Raw genomic sequence first — 20,930 nt, forward strand, 5'->3', positions numbered from 1 at the left:
TTACTGTGTGAGCAATGGCTTTGTTTATTTATTTATTTGTTTATTTAAAAGGGACAATGCACATGGATTGACATTTTTTGTTAAAACTCAAAATGTAAATGTGCCAGAGTTAGCAAAAAAAGCTAATTTTCATCTGTAGTCCCTTGGCAGGTCAACACATCATCATATTACAATAATAATAAAAAAAGAATGCAAGAAAGATAGAAAGCAAATTAAGAAGAAAAAAGAAGAGAAAAGAGAAATGGACAAATAAAAAATAAATAAAAATAAGTACAGTACAAAGAAGGGCAGTACGTGTAATATACTCATAGAAAAGTGAATAGTGGCAACTTAATGCTTCCAACTGTATATTCAAATTAGTTATTAAGGTTTTATATATTTAGAAATACTAATTACACTAAAATTAACAGTTTTCTGTTTGCAATCCAGCTTTTATATATAAGAATCCTGCGATTCTTTGGCCTAGTGATACTTTTTATTGAATATTAATTAATGCAATTATGATCAGATGGATTTTTTTATTTTTTTCATGTCATCTTTATGATTTTGTTTATTTAAAGTCAAAATAAGATATTGTTGTTACTTTCCTTTAACAAGACTGAATATTGAATACATTTTCATTTGACATTACAATGGGGCCCTAAATCTCACAATGTTGTTTAATCTTACTCCAAAATTCTCCAAAATTTAAAAAAGGAATCTTTATCTTTACTAATTGTGATACTTGAAATGAACCCAAGCAAATACAGAAATGCCAGAGCAGACAGCGATTGTGCCCACACAACCTCAGTGCACATCAGTTTCAAACAGCATTCACTTTGAAAAGTCAAAGTAATCTCCTAAATGTCAGAAGAGACTTTTTTGGCAATCGTCACCTCATTGTTAGAATGTTTCAATGCGGCCTGCTAGCTGATGTGTCTGCACACACATCCAAATCTGATTAGCTTTCCACTCCATTGAGGTTGAGAACTTAGACAAGGTTAACCTTTATTTCCAAAATATTGGTGGATACAAATCTGCATTTTGCTCTTTCTTTGAAAGGTTGGGTTGCCTGAATTGCTAAGTGAAATAAAGAACATAGATTACTTTGTACAACTCAACACCAATAATGATTTGATTGCTTCATTAAATCCTTTTCCTTGTGTGCTCCAATTTACATTTTCATTCCTTTATTGCATTTCTGCACTGGTAATTAACATAAGCTTGTTTGAACTGAGGTTTGGCCCTGTTTCTTTGACGAGAAGCCGACGGGGTTATTTGCATAACATTGCATTTTCAACCTTGTGCCTGTTTATTATTTTGTAAAAAGTTTCTATGCTGACAGGTTTCTGATTTCTTGCTGTGAACACTGCTTTCACCAATTCAGTCCTAATACGTAAGCCATACCAGCCATACCAACACACTTCACTTGCACTGACTGAATCACTGAGGCAAATCATTCAGAGCTCTCCTGCAGTGCTCCTAGCGTATGAGCCGGTGTGTGTGTGTGTGTGTGTGTGTGTGTGTGCGCACGCATATGAAGTCAAATCAAATTTATTCATAAAAGTTCTTTTAACAACAGGTTTGTCAGAAAGTGCTTTGATGAGAACAAAGGACACAAATTCAGACGGAAACTACAGTTAAACAAAAAGAACAAATATATTGTGTGCATGTGTGCATGTGTGTTTGTGTGTGCATATATGTGTGTGTGTGTGTGTGTGTGTGTGTGTGTGTGTGTGTGTGTGTGTGTGTGTGTGTGTGTGCGTGTGCATGTGTGCTTGATGAATGTGAGCTTTAGTTTTGAGTCAGAGGCATAAGCAAAAGCCTAAAGTCTGAGAGTGTGTGTGGGATGAGCCTCCTACCACGTCCCTCCCTGTCTCTCATAAACTGTCTCTCTGCCTCCCCTTCATCCTTTCCTCTTTTTTATATGTCAACATTTCTTCAGAAATATAGATTAACTGATTAATTGATCCATTCATGACTTTTGTATGTTAAAAGATACATTTAACCAGTTAAACTTAAGTGGAAAGCATACCTACAGACAACAAGGCGGCATACAGTCAATTTATCCAGCCCAGTATATAATCTGTATGTGCTGCATCCTTGACTGTTTGTGTGTGTACATTTGTGTGTACATTTGTGTGTGTATATGCATGTTTGTATCCTTCACAGTGATTAAAGCAAGTGGGCGGCAGCAGCAACTGGTCTGCATAGCAGACATGTTTCTCACTGCTAGATATTACTCATTTCCTCAGCCCTTTGCACACATAAGCACACACACACACACTCCTGACACACACACAGTCACATACACAACAGATACTGAGACGGATAGCAGGCTCTCAGTTCTTTCCCTCAGTTTGGTGGGCTCGCTGGTGTTTATTTCATGCGCACAGAGATCAGAGGCAGTGTGTAGCTGGGGGCTGCTGATATCCACGGGTGTTGTAACTGGTGGCAGTGCTGTGGAGGGGCAGTGTAGCCCAGTGAGGAGCTCAGGAGTGGGTTGACCCTCTGGGAGGACTGGAATATGAATGACTGCCAAGACTGGGACGTCGGCTCAGCCTGCACTAAGGTCAGTCTCGCATCACATCACAACAACTACCAACTCCATCCAACCTGTCTGCCTGCTCCCACGTTCTCTCACTGCTCTTTTGGATTCAAAGAGCTGTTGTTTACCACTTGTCTATTGCAATTAGCACTACTGGACTATCAATTGGTGTTTTATTTGATATTAGCAATATAGTCAAAGCTAGAGACTAATATTTTTCAGTTCTGTTTTTTTTAGGTTTGCAGTCATGAGTATAGAGGAGCGTTAGACAGTTCCCTGAGAAATGCATGAAGAGAAAAGGCGGGATGAGGTGGAGCGGTGCAAATACGCATGTCAAATTTGTCAATTACTTGAGAGAAAGTTGAAGAATGTAAGCATTTTACATTTTAATATAAAAACATAACTAACTGTTTAAAACTGTTTTGTTTTTTTTAGCATTTTTAAGCAAAAAGAAAGTGAAAATAACTTGCAAGCATGTAATGTGCTTACATAGCAAGCAAAAAGTCTTGAGGTAGTATTTCATTGGAAGGAATGTGTTATATAATTATGTCTGTGATCTGTCGGTTGTTATATATTTAAATGCTACGAGCACAGTAGCTCCAGCTAAACTCCAGCTCTGTGTGCAATGTCTGCACAGTGTAGGAGTATTCTGTTAGAATACATTTCTCTGCAAACTCCTCCACATGCACAATTGTGTTTTGTTTTCTTGTACTTTTTTTGGCAAGTTTATATTGGGTCTATTTTGACAACCTTTTTCATAAGGGCTGTCAAAATGACATGGGTGTCAGAGTCATTTGAGGACAAATATTGAAACCATATTTTTTTTTTTATGTAAGAAATGTGGATTCTAGACTGAGTTATTGTGAGTAGAGTTCTTAGGTAAAAATAAAGTGATAAGTTAGACAAATTCAGACCTTTGGAATACTGTGTGTAACTTATTAATGTGTTTGAGCTAGCTATTTTCATGTGGAATTTGTTTTAATGTTGTTGCTTCTTTTCATTTTTTTAATTGGCAAAGGTTTATATTTTATTTGTAATAATATAATTTTTTTTTAATCAATACATTGCGTAACTGTGCAGGTGTTAATGCTATGTTACTCTTCTGATATTAACTGCTTGTCACATTTAATAAATTGATAAGATCCTCATAATGAATTTGATGAAAAACTGATTATTCTAGGAAAACCAGTGATATATAATATACATGAAGATGTGTATGGATTACATCAGGAATCATTTCCAAATGTTGCTGCAGTCTGAAGGCATTTCATCCGAAGTATAGTCATTTTTATGAACCCCAGAGGTCAATGTGCGTTTATAGCCCACAGAAAGTCATGTTGTCTTTCAGCTGAACTGAAAATATGTCGCATAAATTGGACTTGGACAAGATTTTACATCATAACAGCAACATGTCTGTTGACCTAATAGTCCATCAAAACCACTTCCCACATTTTACATCACACCCGTCCTGTCAGTGTCTGAGACAATAAATCCCCCTCCTCTCACCACACAATTTTAAGTTTTTTCACTCAGATGCACAAACAGCTTGCTCTTCTCTAACACTTACTCTGTTTTTGGACCAAGTCACTTGATGAGCAACAGTTTACCCGCCTCTCCATGGAGTATCCCCATTTAACCTCTCTAACCGAGTGGATGTGTGTGTGTGTGTGTGTGTGTGTGTGTGTGTGTGTGTGTGTAAGTAAGTGTGGACACAGTTGCCATGGTGACACTGCGGTGGATGGGGAGACGGCAGGGAGCTGGTAGGCTGTTGAGACAGACTTGCGGGTGAGCGCGGGGCTGAGTGGCAGCATGGTGCAGTGGTGTTGTGGCGGCGGTGGGAGCAGCGATGGTGGTGGTGGCGGTGGTGGGGGAGGAGGAGGGATCAGCTGGGCTGGCAGAGCAGCAACCGTCACTTCAAAAGAGCTCATTTAAAACGTTTGGAGGAGAATTTGTAGAGCTCCCCCGCACTTCTCACTGAATGAAACAAGACTGCAAAATCTCTGTCACATTTGAGGACTCAAACACAAACACACACGCACACAAAGACCTAAACAAATAAACACATTCACACATTTCTCCCAGAAAGAAAAAAAAATAATACACATGCACACAAACATGGCACACACACACACACACACACACACACAGACAATCACACACATTTCCCCACACCCCTGCTGTGACACATAATTAATATGCAAAGACACATATCCTGTATCCACAACAACTGGTGGTAATGTCAACAGTGTTTCTGTCAGCTTTTGGGTGGGTGGCGACCAGCTTTGCCTATCACTGGGGGAGTTAGTACAGCCGCCTGAGGGAGTATTTGTGTGTCTGTTGCTGTCCGTGTGTGTGTCTGAAAGAGAAGGGGAGGGGGGTGGGGCGGGAGTTCTAGTAGTAAGCTCATATAGAATACAGAGAACACCCGGGGGTGTCGTGGGGGTGGTTCATGAAAGTGGTACAAAAACATATCTACATATTCCAATCATCCCCTGAGAGTCAGAGATGAAAACTCTCCTGCTGTGAGCGCTGTACACATACTGCACTGCCTCTGAACTTCATTGGCTACAAAATGTATTTTTAGTCCACATGTGGGAGTAATGTGTTTGAATGAAACAAGTAAGTTGGGTAGTTTCAGCCCCACCGCAGTGCGCATAGGTAATGACTAATTAGCGACAGCTAACAGAAAGCTAAGAGTTTCTAACCCTTTGAAAATAGTTTATATGAGCGAGTCACTGGCTGACTTCTCGCCATCTGTCTGATGCAGCTGAATGATTGTTTGTATGTATGTCTGAACCATACTGACAGCTAAGTCTTAACTACTGATGCCAGGACCTGACTGACTTCCCATTCTCTATGTTCATACTAAATCTCTCTTTCTTCTATGTCTGTCCTTTTTGCCTACCCTATCTCTACTCTCTCTAGGTGAGTGGCGCTCCAGTGCAAAAGAATCAGCAGTGATCTGACAGGGATGCTGTGTAGCAGCCTTCCCCTCTGTCTGCGCCCCTCGTTCTCCCGTGAGGCCCATGTGACCTAACCTACACCCACACACAGGGGGCCCCCAGTGCCGCTGGAGCCCACCCATGAATCCCAGCCCCGACCGCGGCAAAGAGTGCCTCCCTCCCAAGAAAAGGGAGTCTCGGCAAAGATCGTCAGAACACCACAATCCTCTGGACGAGTTTAAACCCCCAGTGCCACTCCGGAGTCGGTCCAGCGCAGGGGGAGGGGAGGGAGGCAGGGAGGCCAGTGACAGGGACCGAGCTCTGATTAACCCAAATCCCCATCTCCTACATACTCCTCCACCCCTTCCTGCTCCAGCACCAGGCCTAGCACTGCCCCTACCATGGCACCTGAGCTACTCTCCCTCTGTCTCTCTCCCCCTTTTCCCAGGGCAGGTCAGCGAGAGGATGGGCTCAGGGTCTCCCGCCTGGAGAGATGATTCTCTCCCCTCGCCCCTGTCCCACCACTCCAGGTGGCTTAGAGGGGATGGGCCCCTCTCCTTGCCACCCTCCCCATCCTCCTCCTCCGCTTCCTCCTTCAAGACTCCCTTCCCAGCCGATTCTAGAGAGATATGGTCCTACATTAACAGTGGCCGGCGGGACAACAGCTCCTCTCTCTTCTCCCCATCATATTTGTTTAGCCAACACTCTCTCTACCCTCAACAGCCAAGCTTTGTTGAAGCCAGACACAGATATTTGGGTAAGAGGCTCAACGGCCTGGACGGGCCAGGCAGCAGGACTGCCTCAACCTCCAGGCCTCTGCTTACAGGAGAATATGGGAACGATAGCAGCAGAACCCGGCTGGACATCAGTCCGCACAGCTCCCATACCAATGGTGGACGGAGACAGCAGGAGGATCTAACATCCCGTGTCCATTCTGGAGGGCCATTTTTGTCAGACTCTCAAGCTCAGGAGGGCCCTGAGCCACATTCCTCACTGCAAGACAGACATCCACATGGAATGGTTAAGACCAGCCTACTCTCCACCAGTCCCCATCCCCTCGGACCAGTCCCCAGGGCAGGTAGAGGGGGACTTTTGGACCCCCAAGGGGTCACACCAGCTGAAGCCCAGATCTACTACTCCTTGGGATCAGTGTGCCACCCCAGCCCTCAGGTCCAAGCATACCCACTCTACAGCCCCTCAGGAACAGCTCTGTACAACCTGCACAGGGAGCCAGGACCCAGGCAGCACAATCAAAGGAACTCACCACACTCACCCCTGGGTCTGCCTAACAGCCATGACAGGTCACAAAGAGACCGGGACAGAGACCAAGAGAGAGACAGAGAAAATCTTCTACAAAGGGACAGGGAGCAAGGTAAAGACAAAGAGAAGCACCTACAACGTGACAAAGACCAAGAAAGAGACAATGAGCGCGAGAGACGACGGGACAGAGAAAGACACAGAGGGAGAGAGTCATCTCCTTCTCATCTTCACACCTCAGCCCCGGCCCTTCACTCATCTCCCCCTGCGCTCCTACCTTACTTCACCAAGGGTTCTCTGATTGAGTTGGCCAGCGGGCGGTTGAAGAGGGTGGAGGAGCTGCGGACCGAGGACTTCCTGAGGAGCGCAGATACCTCCCCAGAGTTCCACCTCAGCACATGCACTGTGCTGCTGATTTCCCCCAGCAGTGCACAGGGCTTCAGCCACCTGCAGGTCCACCTCACAGACCGCAACACTCAGGTCAGCTTTCTCCATAGACATTATGCTTGGGTTTACATGCAGATATCTATATTACTGCATGAGCCAATATAATTGAATGAACAAGATGAGTGTTAATGCAAATCAGTCACAGTTTAGGCTGTGTATGTTTTCAGGTAAAAACATCAGTTTAATTACCAACACGTTTTTCATGCACACCAAAGTCAGATTGTGGTGATGATAAGTGACAGACATAAGAGACATCTTGGTTGAGTATATACAGTAACAATGTTTTTGTTTTGTGTAGGAGTTACTGAAGGTCTTGGTGGAGTATCCGTTCTTTGTGCAGGACCGAGGCTGGTCTTCTTGCTGCCCTGAGAGAACCACCCAGCTGTATGGCCTGCCCTGCCGCCAGCTCATGGAGGGGGATGTCTGCTTGGCTCTCACCCCCACTCCCACCCAAACTCACCGGACACACACGCGCACTGGCTCCAGGGCCCATCGCACGCAACTCTCCTCCAGGGCTGCAGGAGAACCCAGTAGCTCGCACAGGGAGGAGATGCCACCTCCCCTCCTCCCCCCTCTTCCTCACCATCCATCTCCTACTCTGCCGGCACCTTTACGCGCTCCGGCTGCAGAGCCTCCCGCTCAGGAGCAGCCGCGTCCACGCAAACGGCGTTGGTCTGCCCCAGATGCCCTTCCCTCAACCGGAACTGTTGAAAGCCTCCTGGATTTACCTCATGGCTCCAAGCTAATGAAGTGGCAGTAGAAACTTGGAAATGCATGAATATACATGCATAATTACACACACACACACACACACACACACACACACACACACACACACACACACACACACACACACACACACACAAGCACATACACACCCTCCTTGTCTCTGTTGCACCCACCAAGACAAACACTGGAGAGACCTTAAGGTAGGGTTGCAGGGAAGGAATAAAAACAATAGAAAACGCAATTTACGGGTGTCCACATTGTTGCCCAAGATATTAACCTAGTCCAACCGAGTCTGCATCTTTTATTCCTTTCCTTTCCTTTCCTTTCCTTTCCTTTCCTTTCTTTTCCTTTCCTTTCCCTCAACCTTACTCAGCACAATCCTGAAAGGAGCAGCAGCTGAACGATCTCTGGATGACTCCTTACAGACACACTGAAGACATTTAGTGAGACAATCAAGCACTTGTCTGTGTTCACTCTGTTTTTGTAATGGTTGTCCCAAGCACCTACTTACTGACAGTGTTTTCTGCAGGGTTTTCGATTTTCAATCAGTGTTATAAAAGTAAACGCTATTGAAGAAGTGCAGATATATATGAACAAAAGTTGACTATATATATTACATTACAGATGTTATATTCAGTAAATATGCTAAACAGATTTAATGCAATCTCTCTGTCAATTTCGCAATGCATTTTTGTTTTTTTAATTGTCTTGCTTCTGAGCCGATGTCTACATGTCGGCTTGGGCAGGCAAGGTGAATGTATGAGCAACTCTTCGCCTTTTTTATTCTCATCACTGGGAGTCCTTTCAAACAATTGATTGTTCGTCAAGGCATTATCCTCCAATATGTTCTTAACGTTATCTCTGAGAAAGGGAGAACACTAATGAAAACTGCGTAACAGACAATCCCACCCACACAGACAGGTCTGTGCCACATCGCCTCGACACTCATGGTGTTTTTCCATTACAAACTGAACGATGGAAAGACTCAAAAGTGCAGTATGGCATAAGAGTAATGGTGCTAATAACACGTTGGAACATGATGCTTTGTGAATTCCCTCGACCCCTGTGTACGCTTCTGTTCCCATCTCATTTTTTACGTACTGTATTTGTTTGAAGGCAGGGAAAATGATGAAAGTATTTTAAACTCAGATACGGGTATCTCCTCTGATTCAGCACACTCTCTCACTTTAGTTTTTGTGTTTTTTGTTTTTTAAATTTTATTTTCAAACAGAAAACCTTACCTGTTGATTTTTTCTTTTTAAATGTTATAGCTACAAAAATGTATATTTTTAAAAATTGTGAATCTGTTATATGATGTTCGCTAGAAATAAAGGGAAAAAAGCTTTATAGATTTAATTAAAGGTGTGAATTTATTCTCCGCATGTGTTGTAAAGTATTATACACATAAATTATCATTTAATACAGATTGAGTATAAGGTTAACAAAAACGTACAGCACGTGTTTTACATTAATAGTATGTTAGCAACATTTTTATTGGGTTAATCAAAATGTTTGCTTTAGCAAGCTGATAACTCCTACCAGTTTAGCTACATGGTGGACAGAATAAGAAAATCAATATATATATATATATATATATTTCCATACAACGCAACACCTCCATTGTTTCTTCATCATATATACATTTTCACACTAAAGATCCTCTGTATTGTTTGCTCTGCTCTTAGGATGTCTTTCATGATGATGAAAGGGAAGCAATAAAGCAGTAATCTACTTGTATATTGTTCATAGCTACCCTGGTGCAGGGTAGCATTCCCTGTACTCCTACATCTTCTCTCCCTCTGTGTTGGAGGTGAGAATTGGCCGCTTCTCCTGAATCTCTTCCACGTTGAACCTCTGCAGCAGTTCCACTGCAAACAAGGGCACCACCTGGCCAACAGTGTAGTACACAATCAGTATGATTATGAGGACCTCTACTGGTGCATGAAAGACTACGGCTACGCTCCGACTGACAGGAAGCATTCATACAGGAATTGTGAGGTTCTGCCTGAATTGTGTGAACATCCAAGAGTCAACATACTTTAACTTTAACATGTCATAAAAATCACACAGAACTTTCTAAGTCCAAGCCCATGGTTGTTTAGCATTTGAGAAATGCACAAGGTGGATCAAACCCTTGACAGCAAATCAAACTGACAAACTGTCCATTGCTTTATAGAAATATTACAACAAAAGATACAAATTGAAATACCGGTATGAGAGTAAATGAAGGGAGAATTTTTGGTTAATATGAATCTACAAAAAAACATGCACATCCTTTTGTTCAGGTGCTAAGTCCACAAAACTGTAATTGTAATTTCAGAGAGGAAACTGTACCCTATGAAGAGCCTCACAATTAAAAAATGTAATTTACACATTTTTATCTCAGTAGGATTCTCAAAACAGTTGAATGCTCATCCCAGAGTGTTGAACATTTTTTGATGGGATGAGCATTCAACTGTTTTGAGAATCCTTCTGAGATAAAAATATGTAAATTACATTTTTTTTAAATAAGACATTCTATAAAGCAAAAGATGATGTAAAAAAAAAAAGAAAAGTTGATCAATTATTTGCTCCTTTTCCACCCACCTGCGCCATGATCAGCTTCCTGGTTTTAGGTACGTTGGGGTCTGGATACTCCTCTCCGAAGCAAAGCTCAATCTCATAAGAAGGTGTATGTCCCTTCCCCTGTAAACAGCTCTGAAGCTCTGTACACAAACATTTTATATTGGAATATTCTGATTTGATCATACAGACATATTGCCTCTTTGCATAGAGCAATAATGTGAGCAATGAAGTATCCCAAACAATCAGTCTCTCTTTGAATAAATCATATTATGTTCCAGCTAGATTTATATGACTAACTGGTATGAATTCAAACTGCTTTTTTGTGGCTGTTACTGCATGCACTGCCTTACCATTGAGAAATGTGGGTATGTCAAGCAGCTTGAAGGTCTTTTCTCGCTCCAGTTTGTTGGGTCGGTCAGTGTGTTTGGCCATGGGACCGCTCCAGTACACCCTGCCCTGGCAGAACCGCTTGATGAACACCCCATCTGGGGCTACCCATAATAGCACACCTCTCTCCAAATGACAAAGAAGGCGGTTCATCGCTTCAGCCAGGCATGACGGAAGGGATACAGAGCTTGGGGAGGGGAAGGAGAGCTGCTGGGCAGTGCAGGGCCCGTAGATCCGTTCATTTCCCAACGGGACGCGGCCCTGCAGGATGAAGCACCCATCTGGGCTGCTGGTGGCCACTTTCATGACCCTCTGGCCCTGGTACAGCAACACCACCTGCATACGGAAGTCTGAACACACAAAATGTGTTCCAGGTCAAACAGTGCAAAGGCCAGGGACATGTTGTTTATTGTGCGCGTAATCCCATAAGCTTACCTGATATAGTAAGTGTGGGACTAAGGAAGGTTATAGGAGCAGGTTTTTGTCCTGTGAGCTCACAATACATGTGTTCCCTCATCAGATCATCTAAAGCAGAAAAGATACATTATTCAATCAGTACTTTCTCAATGCTGTATGTCTATGGTCATAATTCGATTTCTGTTGTTTTTAAATATAATTTCACAGGTAAAATTCCTACCAACATGTAGATGTGGGCCCATTATGGGGCAGCATTTGAGTCCTATTTCTACAGACCAGATGGGGTCCATATATGTTTGTTCATTGGATCCATATAGGCTCCAAGTATGTCTGTGCCTATGAGCCCATGTGGGCCAAATAGGCACAGGTAGGCCCACGAAAATAAATATTCGCAAGTCCCAATCCCACATGGTACACTTACTTAAACTCATGATTGGGCCAAGGCCAACTACAAGTAGCGATCCTTAATGGATATTTTATTGGGGTGGCAAGACGTACATTAATGTATGTCCCCATGTCAAATTCTAACTCACAAATACTCTGAAGCCAGAAACACAGAAGCCAGAGATTAAACCCCCATTGGAGGTTAATGGTAGGTGTGCACTAAACCAGCCTATGAACTAATCCGTCATTACCCATGCCAACCAATAAATCCAACTAAGCTAAAAGGTTCACAAAAAAAAACCAATAACAACAATACTAAGTCTACGGCCATGCTAGCAACTCTTTGAGTGTACCAAATTGCATGGCTTTCCATTAAATAGTTGGTGAGAGGTTTCACTCAAAACCAGAATTATGAGCTTCATTGTGGCACTAGAGGAAAAGTTAGAGGATCACACTTGTAGCCGACCTTGGCCCATTTAGCAACCCATATGGGTAACCACTTACCTATATATGAGGTAAATGGACAAATGCGGTCAGGCTCTGTTTGGATTGATCCAAATGCCAGGCCAAAACAATACTATCCCCATATTGATATTTTAACTGGGATAGAAATGACCATTTGATGACTTGATCATTTGAGCTTCCTATTCTTTGCCTTGCATCACCCATAAACATTCTGTAGAACAGTTTGTGTGTAACCCTTACCAATAAACGGTTTTACTTCTTTACTTGCGTCAAATGATTCCTTTTGACAATGAAGCTACAAAAACAGAAAAAAAAGAAAAATTAGGAAAAACACAGCATGAAGTTTGTAGTTTGTTTTAAGATGATCTTGAATGACTTTGGAGGCAGCCACATCTGGCTGTAGATGTTTTGCCTGATGTGTTTAGGTGTGTGGTTGACTTTGAGGGATTTGCTGAGTCAGTTGTTTTATGTTTTTAATGATTTTGTGTATTTTATGTTTGTACGTATGTGTGGTTGTACTGCTGCCTGTCTTGGCCAGGACACTTGAAAAAGAGATTTTTTTAATCTCAATAAGTCTTGACCTGGTAAAAGAATTTTTTTTTTTTAAAGTAGCTAAGATTTATTTTTAAGGATCTTATATATATATAGTGTATATATATATATATATATATATATATATATATATATAAGATCAGATTAGTTTAAACTGATTCTCCCCCCCACACCCCAAACATTTCCTGCTGCAAGAACACACTGTTGTTCACAACAGTGTAAAGTTGTCAATAGATGGAACATGGATGGAACAATACATAGGGTTACAACAAACTAATTTGATCAGTATATTCTGAGAATAAATGATCTTCTTCCCTTAACTTGTTAAAATGTCTAATTTTTTTAATAATCAAACCATATGCCATCAAAGTTTGATTTTCATCCCTGATTTCCACCTGTTTCTAAAACTTCTAATACACACTGATAAAAAAACAAAAGAAAACCCATAAATACTGAGCCTAATTATAAGAAACTGATTGCCCTCATACTGTGTTCTTAGCACAGAGTCAGGAAGCCACCACTGTTCAGCAGATTAAGATCCCAAGTAGCTACAGTCAATGTAGCTTATTCTCTCTATGTATTTAACTTACCGTTTTTTCCAGAAAACTGGGGCTCCTTGGAGAGCTCTTAGCCTGGACAATCACTTGATCCTTTGTCTTGAAAGAGTCTGAGGAGAGCAACAAGTGGGAACAAAAATGCAAGCAAATAAACCCAAAATAGGCCATTTAATAAAAAAAAATACTTGTTTGTATGGGTAGAACGCTGATGGGAGAATGACGGAAAATTCATTATATAAATAAAACATTTAATTCCTTGTTTTGTTAGCTTATATTGACCTTTTTTCCAGCTTAGATATAATCCGTTAGTTAATATGAAAGTAAAGGAGCAGTTGTGTTCACCTGCAGTACCTGCAGGCCTGGTTGGCCCATTGTCGTGCTGGATAAGGTAGACTTTATAGGGTTCACTGATGTCCAGCTGGTTGCGTGCAGGGATCTCCTGAAAGTCTGTGCTCTTGTTGAGTGCACAGCGAAGACGGGTCTTCCACATGGTGGGGTCAGCTTTATCCCTCCCCTCCCTGTACTTGCCCTTGTATTCAGCCCAGGCCTGAACGTGAAGATTGAAATATTACATGTATACATAAATAATTGCAAAATCCCAAACATGATTTAATGAAAAAAAACTTTAGCCGTGAACTACTGGTAAACACGTGATTAGTGTCCTTTTCTTCACAGGGAATGTATCCCTGAAATATATGTTGTTCTATTGTTGATTATATTTAACTAAATCCATCGGGAGCATTGTGGAAGCAGCAAAACTGAATGTGCACTTTAAGAAAATCATTAGTTATTCAATAAAAAAAAATATATAAGTATGTTCAGATGAGAATGATAAGTTCAGTAAACAATCAGTGGGAAGTCTAGCAATCCAACTACTGATAATAAGTTCTGACATAGTTCTGATTTAGATGACTTAAACAATTGAGATATACATTATTGAAACTAACAACCTTATTTACATTTACTTAATGATAAAATTTGAAATAAATTCATAGACATTTGACTGTATGTAGCTTTCATGTACGGTGGCCGACAGCGGCAAACGCCCTGCAACTTCAGAAAACACATGCAAATAACAAAACACAAGCAAATTAAGAAAACAACTTCATTAATTTGACAACACATGTGCAGCATTCAGCAAACGCGCTGCAAATACACACAACACAATCAAATATACAAACGCGCTGCAATTAAAAAACAATGCAAAAAGATAAGCAAACCCCGAAAAAAGAAGCGATGCAAAAAGAAAAACAACTTCATTAATATGACAACACATGCGCAGCATTCAGCAAACGCGATGCAAATACACACAACACAACCAAATACATAAACGCGATGCGAATAAAAAACGATGCAAAAAGAAAAGCACACAAACCCCGAAAACAAATGCAATAAAAAAACGTTGCATCTAGATTCCACAACAGAAGTTCTCCAGACCTCTAGAGGGAACAGCTAATCAGCTGGATTTTCGACCCCTTTTCTGCCTTTTTATTAGAGTCGGGTATGGCTGCATAGTAAAAAGAGAACTCCTGTCTCATGCCCTTATTAATAACATAATATAATATATTAGTAATATACTATGCTCCCGTCTCAGCCGGGAGGCTGGTGCCATGCTCGAGCTTCGACTTTTCAAAATAAAGCTCGCGTTTGGTCGGCTCTTCTTCCTTTGGTGTTTTGGATGTTTTTTAACTAAACAGTACGGCAATCATGCTAATGAATACAATAACTTTTTCAGCTGATGTCTTACTTACAACACCATAGAGCAAGCAAAGCAGTTTTGTCTTTATGTGCAGGCGGGATTTATTCAGTTTGATAAATCCCACGGTAAATTGGCTGGTGATTATAAAACAAAATAAGTGACCAATCTGTATTCATATTGTGGAGCAATTCGCTCTTGAAATACAAAAAACAGATTATAATCCCTCCCTGTTTAGTAAACCAGCCAATTTACCGTGGGATTTATCAAACTGAATAAATCCCTGCACATAAAGACAAAACTGCTTTGCTTGCTCCATTGTGTTGTAAGTAAGACATCTGTTGAAAAATGTACTGTATTCATTAGCATGATTGCCGTACTGTTTAGTTCAAAAACACCAAAGGAAGACGAGCCGACCAAACGCGAGCTTTTATTTTGAAAAGTCGAAGCTCGAGCACGGCACCAGCCTCCTGGCTGAGACGGGAGCATAGACTGTATATTACTAATAATAACATAATATAATATCGGCATCGGAGTAAAGATAATGGGCCAGAGTCGTGCCGACTGTGTACACAACACTTCTGGCTGACATACGGCTTTTTATGAAGAGCCAGTGTCGACTAAAAGCAGTTTTACTCGCGCTGGCTCAAATACAGCGTTTTATAAATGGGCCAGTGTCGGCTAGAAGCAGTTGTACTAGTGTAAGATCCGTACTTGGTGTAGCTGTGTATTTTTACCGTCGGCCCGAGTTCGTTTTGTCACAGTCGGGCCACAACGAGAATTATGGAACTCAGCCGCCTGAAAAAAAAAAGTTTTGGCGGTTAAATTCTAGGACTCTGCCGGAGATTTGCAGTCTGCACAAGATTTCATTTTCGGGAGGAACATTTTCAGCGGCAGAAAAGGCAAGTAATTAAATTTAATGTTCATAACAGTGTTGTATTACATTTAGAAGCTGTTGTAAATGTCAAGAAGAATTGTATTTTAATATCTTTATAACAATTAGATCGTTTGTGATGATAGGCTATCAGAAAACATTCTGATGTGTTATCCAAAATAGGCTAGATGAGTGCGATCTCATTGTGTAAATTTAATTAATTTTTACTCAAAGTGTTTTGGTTTGGCATTAATGGATGTGTGTGTGTGTGTGTGTCATTTCTTCCTCCAGAGTCAACATTGGAACCAGCAACAAACATGTCGTAGTTTCTGGACCACATCTGGCCCGGGGACCAAGCCGAGTCTCAGCCAGATCTGTTTTACAGTGTCTGGGCCAGAACTGGGCCACATAACACTGTCACTTTACAGTGTCTGGGCCAGAACTGGGCCACATAACACTGTCACTTTACAGTGTCTGGGCCAGAACTGGGCCAAAATAAAACAATACAAGTCACTTTACAGTGTCTGGGCCAGAATTGGGCCACCTAAACAAAACAAATCATTTTACAGGGTGTGGGCCTCATCTGGGCTGGAGGGACTGTTTTTGTGTCTATTTTCCATGTGTGGACCAGTTTTGGGCCGGGGGCCCAGGCAGAACTGGGCCAGAATTGTAGCAAGGATGTGGCCCTGTGGTGGGCCAGACAAATTTTGTTATGTGGGAGGAGTTCTCTTTTTACTATGCAGCCATACCCGACTCTAATAAAAAGGCAGAAAAGGGGTCGAAAATCCAGCTGATTAGCTGTTCACTCTAGAGGTCTGGAGAACTTCTGTTGTGGAATCTGGATGCAGCGTTTTTTTGTTGCATTTGTTTTCGGGGTTTGTGTGCTTTTCTTTTTGCATCGTTTTTTATTCGCATCGCGTTTATGTATTTTGTTGTGTTGTGTGTATTTGCATCGTGTTTGCTGAATGCTGCGCATGTGTTGTCAAATTAATGAAGTTGTTTTTCTTTTTGCATCGTTTCTTTTTTCGGGGTTTGCTTATCTTTTTGCATCGTTTTTTAATTGCAGCGCGTTTGTATATTTGGTTGTGTTGTGTGTATTTGCAGCACGTTTGCTGAATGCTGCACGTGTTGTCAAATTAATGAAGTTGTTTTCTTAATTTGCTTGTGTTTTGTCTATTTGCATGTGTTTTCTGAAGTTGCAGGGCGTTTGCCCCTGTCGGCCACCATATTCATGTGAATGAACAGCAGAATAAGCGGAAAGTTTTTACCACATTTAGCTTTAGTCATTCACTTCTCTATGGAAGCCCGTTGTCATTTGAATTAAGTCCAATATAGGCTTCCATTCTGCATCACATCCTAAGTTAATGCTATAAACAGAAAAGTGACACTAACTTTTCGGAGTGTCTATTTGACCCCCCGGTACGAATAGCCTCGGCCACACAGCTTAGCTATTTACACCCTGTGACGTAACAACAAAAAAACGTTGCTCGCGTGCACCGAAATCATGGCGGACATTCATCTTCCATGACCACAGAAACTGGCATATTAGGGAAGTTTTGTCTCTAAAGTTTATAACAATTGAATTTCTAGCGGAAAATGGATACTACAGTTGCACTTTCTGTCTTCAGTGCAGCGGTTCTCAAAGTGTGGGGCGCGCCCCACTGGTGGGGAATAGAGACGTCGCCAAACGGGAGGACATTTTCCTTTTTATGCCTTTATATCTTTATCCAGACATCTCAACTGTCCCGGAAGTTCCGGGAGTCTCCCGCATATTAATAGCGGCTCCTTGACTGTGAATGAATATACAGTACAATCACTGCTTTTAATGTCTTGTATGCACAGTAAAAAGCACAAACGTAAGTGAGTGTGTGTGTGTGTGTGTGTGTGTGTGTGTGTGTGTGTGTGTGTGTGTGTGTGTGTGTGTGTGTGCACTTTTATTTTCTTTATATTTGAATTTGCTGTTATTTGATGTAGATAGTTAGTTGTATTTCGATACAACTTGTTACTTCAATAAATTGGAACATTTTAAGCTTGTTGCGTATTTCATTAGCATTGTGTTGGGACGATGGGGGCAGGTGGGGCTTGAAAATTCCCCCTTGTCCAAAGTGGGGAATGACCGAAAAAGTTTGAGAACCACCGCTTCAGTAAACGCATATAACCGTTAGTTTGTTAGCTAGTACCTATTTTTTTGTATACAGTATGGTTAACTAGCAACCGAGGCTTGAAGAAACCAAGTGGTAAACAGCTGTTCAACTTCCTGAAACAACTGCTAGGTTTGTGGTTAGTATGCGAATTTTCTTCTTTTTTTTTGGCAGGGTGGTAGGGGAAGACTCATGAATATGCCTGCTCTGGTTGGGTTGGTTAGGTTTAGGCAAGAGGAGTGGGATTGGTTATGGTTAGGGTAAGAATGTCAGGGCGATAATATTCCAAAAAGGTGTAATACATGAGTAGTATGGATAACTGTGTGTAAATATATGCCAAGGTACTGTAACATTGATATTTGTACCAGACGGGGTATTAATAGAACACATCGCTGTGTGCACCGGCGGGGTACTAATAGCATTCATTTCTAATTGCACCAGGGTACAAATAGCACTTCTAATTGCACCAGGGTACAAATAGCATACACTGCTAATTGTACCAGGGGTGCAAATAGCCTCACCCCTAACTTTTTCCAGTCAAATAAATGACGAAAATAATTTTTGACGTTTTGGTGTTTCCAACCATTATCCAGCACTTATACAACACAGTCTTGCAACAGAGCATTGCAAGGAAGAGGTAACTTCGAAATAATAAGAAATAAGAAAAAAGAAAAACACTTGCACAACAAGAACTTCTTATTAAGAAAGTGCTTTTTTCTTCTTCTCTAATCTACTGCAGCACATCAACTTTCCGGACTTCTCCAATTAACCCACAATTCCGCTTGGGCTATATTTTCAGACTTTTGAGAAAAAGAGTAAAATAATAATAGCAATAATAATAAATACAAAATCTTTAATTTTTTTCGGATGCGGGCTAATCTATTTTGAAGGGATACCCTACCCAATTCAATTCTTCAAATATATGGGAAACACTGCTGTGTCCTGGCTATTTGAAACCTTTGCAACATGATAACTGATCAGGATTAAAAGGGCATATTCCATAGCACAGAGCTGCGAAGAAGCAGCATACGAAGCATTTTTTGTAAAATGTAAAATAGTTAGGCAATTATTGTTGCTTCTGTGTGGCAGGCTAGAAAATATATTTACTTATGTATGCTCATTTTTAACCTGTTTACGAAGGTAGTAGCTCAACATGACACAATGTGCAAAGGTTTGGGTTTTTTTACCAATCAATGTATGGGCTTGTTATAGGCCTTAAATATTGGTTTTATCTATACTGCCTTTAACAGTCGACTGGCGTCCCTGGATCAATTTCTTTCTGATAATACATTCAAAACATGCTATCCTTAGGCTATATTTCTTAATTAGACTTCCACATTATGTTTCAGAATATGAAAGAGTATCCACCTTAAAGAGAGCTGCGTCCTCCGTCTGTTTGTAGTCCTTCTTGGCTGCGTGCTTCCACGGAATCCTGAACATAGTTTTGTGATCATCTTCCCAGAGAAGTCCTTCATATTTCCCACTCTCTATCTGGGCTATCAGCCACTCTTTCATGTGCATCTTAGGTTCCATCTTCAACACAGACAGGTGTCTTGAGGGAACAAAACTTTCAAATGTCAGAGAAGCATGCTCCAAATAATCACGCTCCCACCTTCCATAAAAATATTTTATTATGATGCTGCTCAAGCTTCTAAAATGAGTTTAATCGCAATGCTGTAGCCTAAAATTATAATAATGCAGTTCATCAAAAAAAAGTTGTATTAAAACAGACCTTACACTTCAACGTTTAAGTCGTAACTAAAATTAAGTGCTCTTGGAAGCGAAAGCGAAAGTTTTGAGCTCATTTGATACTTTCGGTTTCCTCCAGCTTCAGCGAAAGTTGAATAATTTCCAAATAAGGTGTGTGAGGGAGGGGGGTAGCCTTAGTGAGTAGGTCCTTGGATCAGTGAAAGACTTTATGTCTTTTATAGTCTTTATGTGAAAATATGAATACCTATACTGCAAATGCCATGTTTTTGTTTGTAGGCCTATTAGAGTCAATTTGACTCTGCCAGCTGACATGATCACAAAACTCAGCCAAATATTTCTTTTAATTTTGGAAAAGACTAAATCAATAAAAGTAGACAAAGTGAATGGCAGTTAACCTTTATAGTCCACAAAACTTCTATATAAAATTAAGTTGTGTTTTCTTTAAATTGGAAAATTCTCTTTCTCTTTTCATCCCCCACCCCACAGGAGTCACAGCACGTGGGCAACAGGACAGCGCCAGTAACTAATATCACACACCAAAATGCACACAAACACACACACACACACACACACACACACACACACACACACACACACACACACACACACACACACATTTCGAAACGTTCATGTGAAAATGAAAGTATGTGTAAAGAGATTTTTTTTTTAATGGACTCCTCCTCCTCCTCCTCCTCCTCCTCACAGGCGTTATTGTACTGTCTGAAATTAATTATTTCTTAAGATCAGGTAATGATACTGAGCAGGCGGGCAATACCAGTGCAAAGTTCAGATCGATAAGAAATGAAAAGGTTGTTGTCTCCTAGTGAGACAACGATTACGTAGAAAAACACAATGTATACTTTTCCCCAGCAGAGGGCAGTGTCAGACTGTTACTGCCTTTTCCCCCCACACATCTGTTTTGTTATTAAATCAACCAAGCAAATGTGCAGTAAATAACATTAAAATGATGTACGGAGGAGGATGCATAACACATCCAGCTTGTTGAAATCCAGGGCTCATCTAGTATTGTAGTTGGAGGAGCCAATCAAAAAGAATTAAATATGACAAAGATAAAGGGATAATTGGCACAGGACTGCTGTATTGGATTGTATTGAGCCCCCTAAAAATGGTTCTTAAAAAAAAAAAATGAAGTTAAAGCTCTCATGTTAATGGCAAAAATAATACTATAAATGGCTTTATGGTAGACATGAAATACAGAACCTGCGCTTTACATTAAAATGTATGTGCAAACATCCACCCACCCAAAGACAAAAAAAAAA

The 20,930-nt window shown here is 41.0% G+C and overlaps 2 protein-coding genes across 5 annotated transcripts in view; one reads left to right on the plus strand and one right to left on the minus strand.

The window, feature by feature from the left end:
* Nucleotides 1–9,229, plus strand: part of zmp:0000000926 (ataxin-1-like) — a 25,676-nt gene extending 16,447 nt beyond the window's left edge. For 2 of the 3 annotated variants that reach the window (XM_028581791.1, XM_028581789.1), the window contains exons 2-3: nt 5,453–7,206; nt 7,472–9,229. In XM_028581791.1, coding sequence (XP_028437592.1) covers nt 5,611–7,206; nt 7,472–7,933 — 2,058 coding nt within the window. In that variant the 5' untranslated portion in view covers nt 5,453–5,610 and the 3' untranslated portion in view covers nt 7,934–9,229. Of the gene's footprint in view, nt 1–2,024; nt 2,552–5,452; nt 7,207–7,471 lie in introns of those variants that run through there. The other variant, XM_028581790.1, reaches the window with a different exon arrangement.
* Nucleotides 9,230–9,275: 46 nt separating this feature from the next.
* irf10 (interferon regulatory factor 10) lies at nt 9,276–19,715 on the minus strand. Of its 2 annotated transcripts, none has more exons than XM_028583430.1 (8): nt 19,309–19,715; nt 13,581–13,776; nt 13,263–13,339; nt 12,361–12,415; nt 11,290–11,379; nt 10,818–11,204; nt 10,489–10,607; nt 9,276–9,789 (listed from the first exon to the last, which is right to left on the minus strand). In XM_028583430.1, exons 1-8 carry the CDS (start codon nt 19,471–19,473, stop codon nt 9,685–9,687), a joined length of 1,194 nt encoding a protein of 397 aa, XP_028439231.1. In that variant the 5' UTR covers nt 19,474–19,715; the 3' UTR covers nt 9,276–9,684. The 2 variants fall into 2 exon arrangements, with proteins under 2 accessions (XP_028439231.1, XP_028439230.1); XM_028583429.1 differs by having other exon boundaries at nt 13,572–13,776.
* Nucleotides 19,716–20,930: the final 1,215 nt, after the last annotated feature.

This window comes from Perca flavescens, chromosome 7, assembly GCF_004354835.1.
Source record: "Perca flavescens isolate YP-PL-M2 chromosome 7, PFLA_1.0, whole genome shotgun sequence".
In the NCBI taxonomy this organism is placed as follows: Eukaryota; Metazoa; Chordata; class Actinopteri; order Perciformes; family Percidae; genus Perca; species Perca flavescens.

What these genes read in the sequence shown, in the direction of transcription:
- irf10 (XM_028583429.1), bottom strand. Translation starts at nt 19,473, where the DNA reads ATGGAACCTAAGATGCACATGAAAGAGTGGCTGATAGCCCAGATAGAG. An exon ending in AGGACGCAGCTCTCTTTAAG is followed by an intron (nt 13,777 to 19,308) that starts GTGGATACTCTT and finishes CTTCACGTTCAG; the next exon opens with GCCTGGGCTGAATACAAGGG. An exon ending in GGAAGCTGATCATGGCGCAG is followed by an intron (nt 9,790 to 10,488) that starts GTGGGTGGAAAA and finishes ACTGTTGGCCAG; the next exon opens with GTGGTGCCCTTGTTTGCAGT.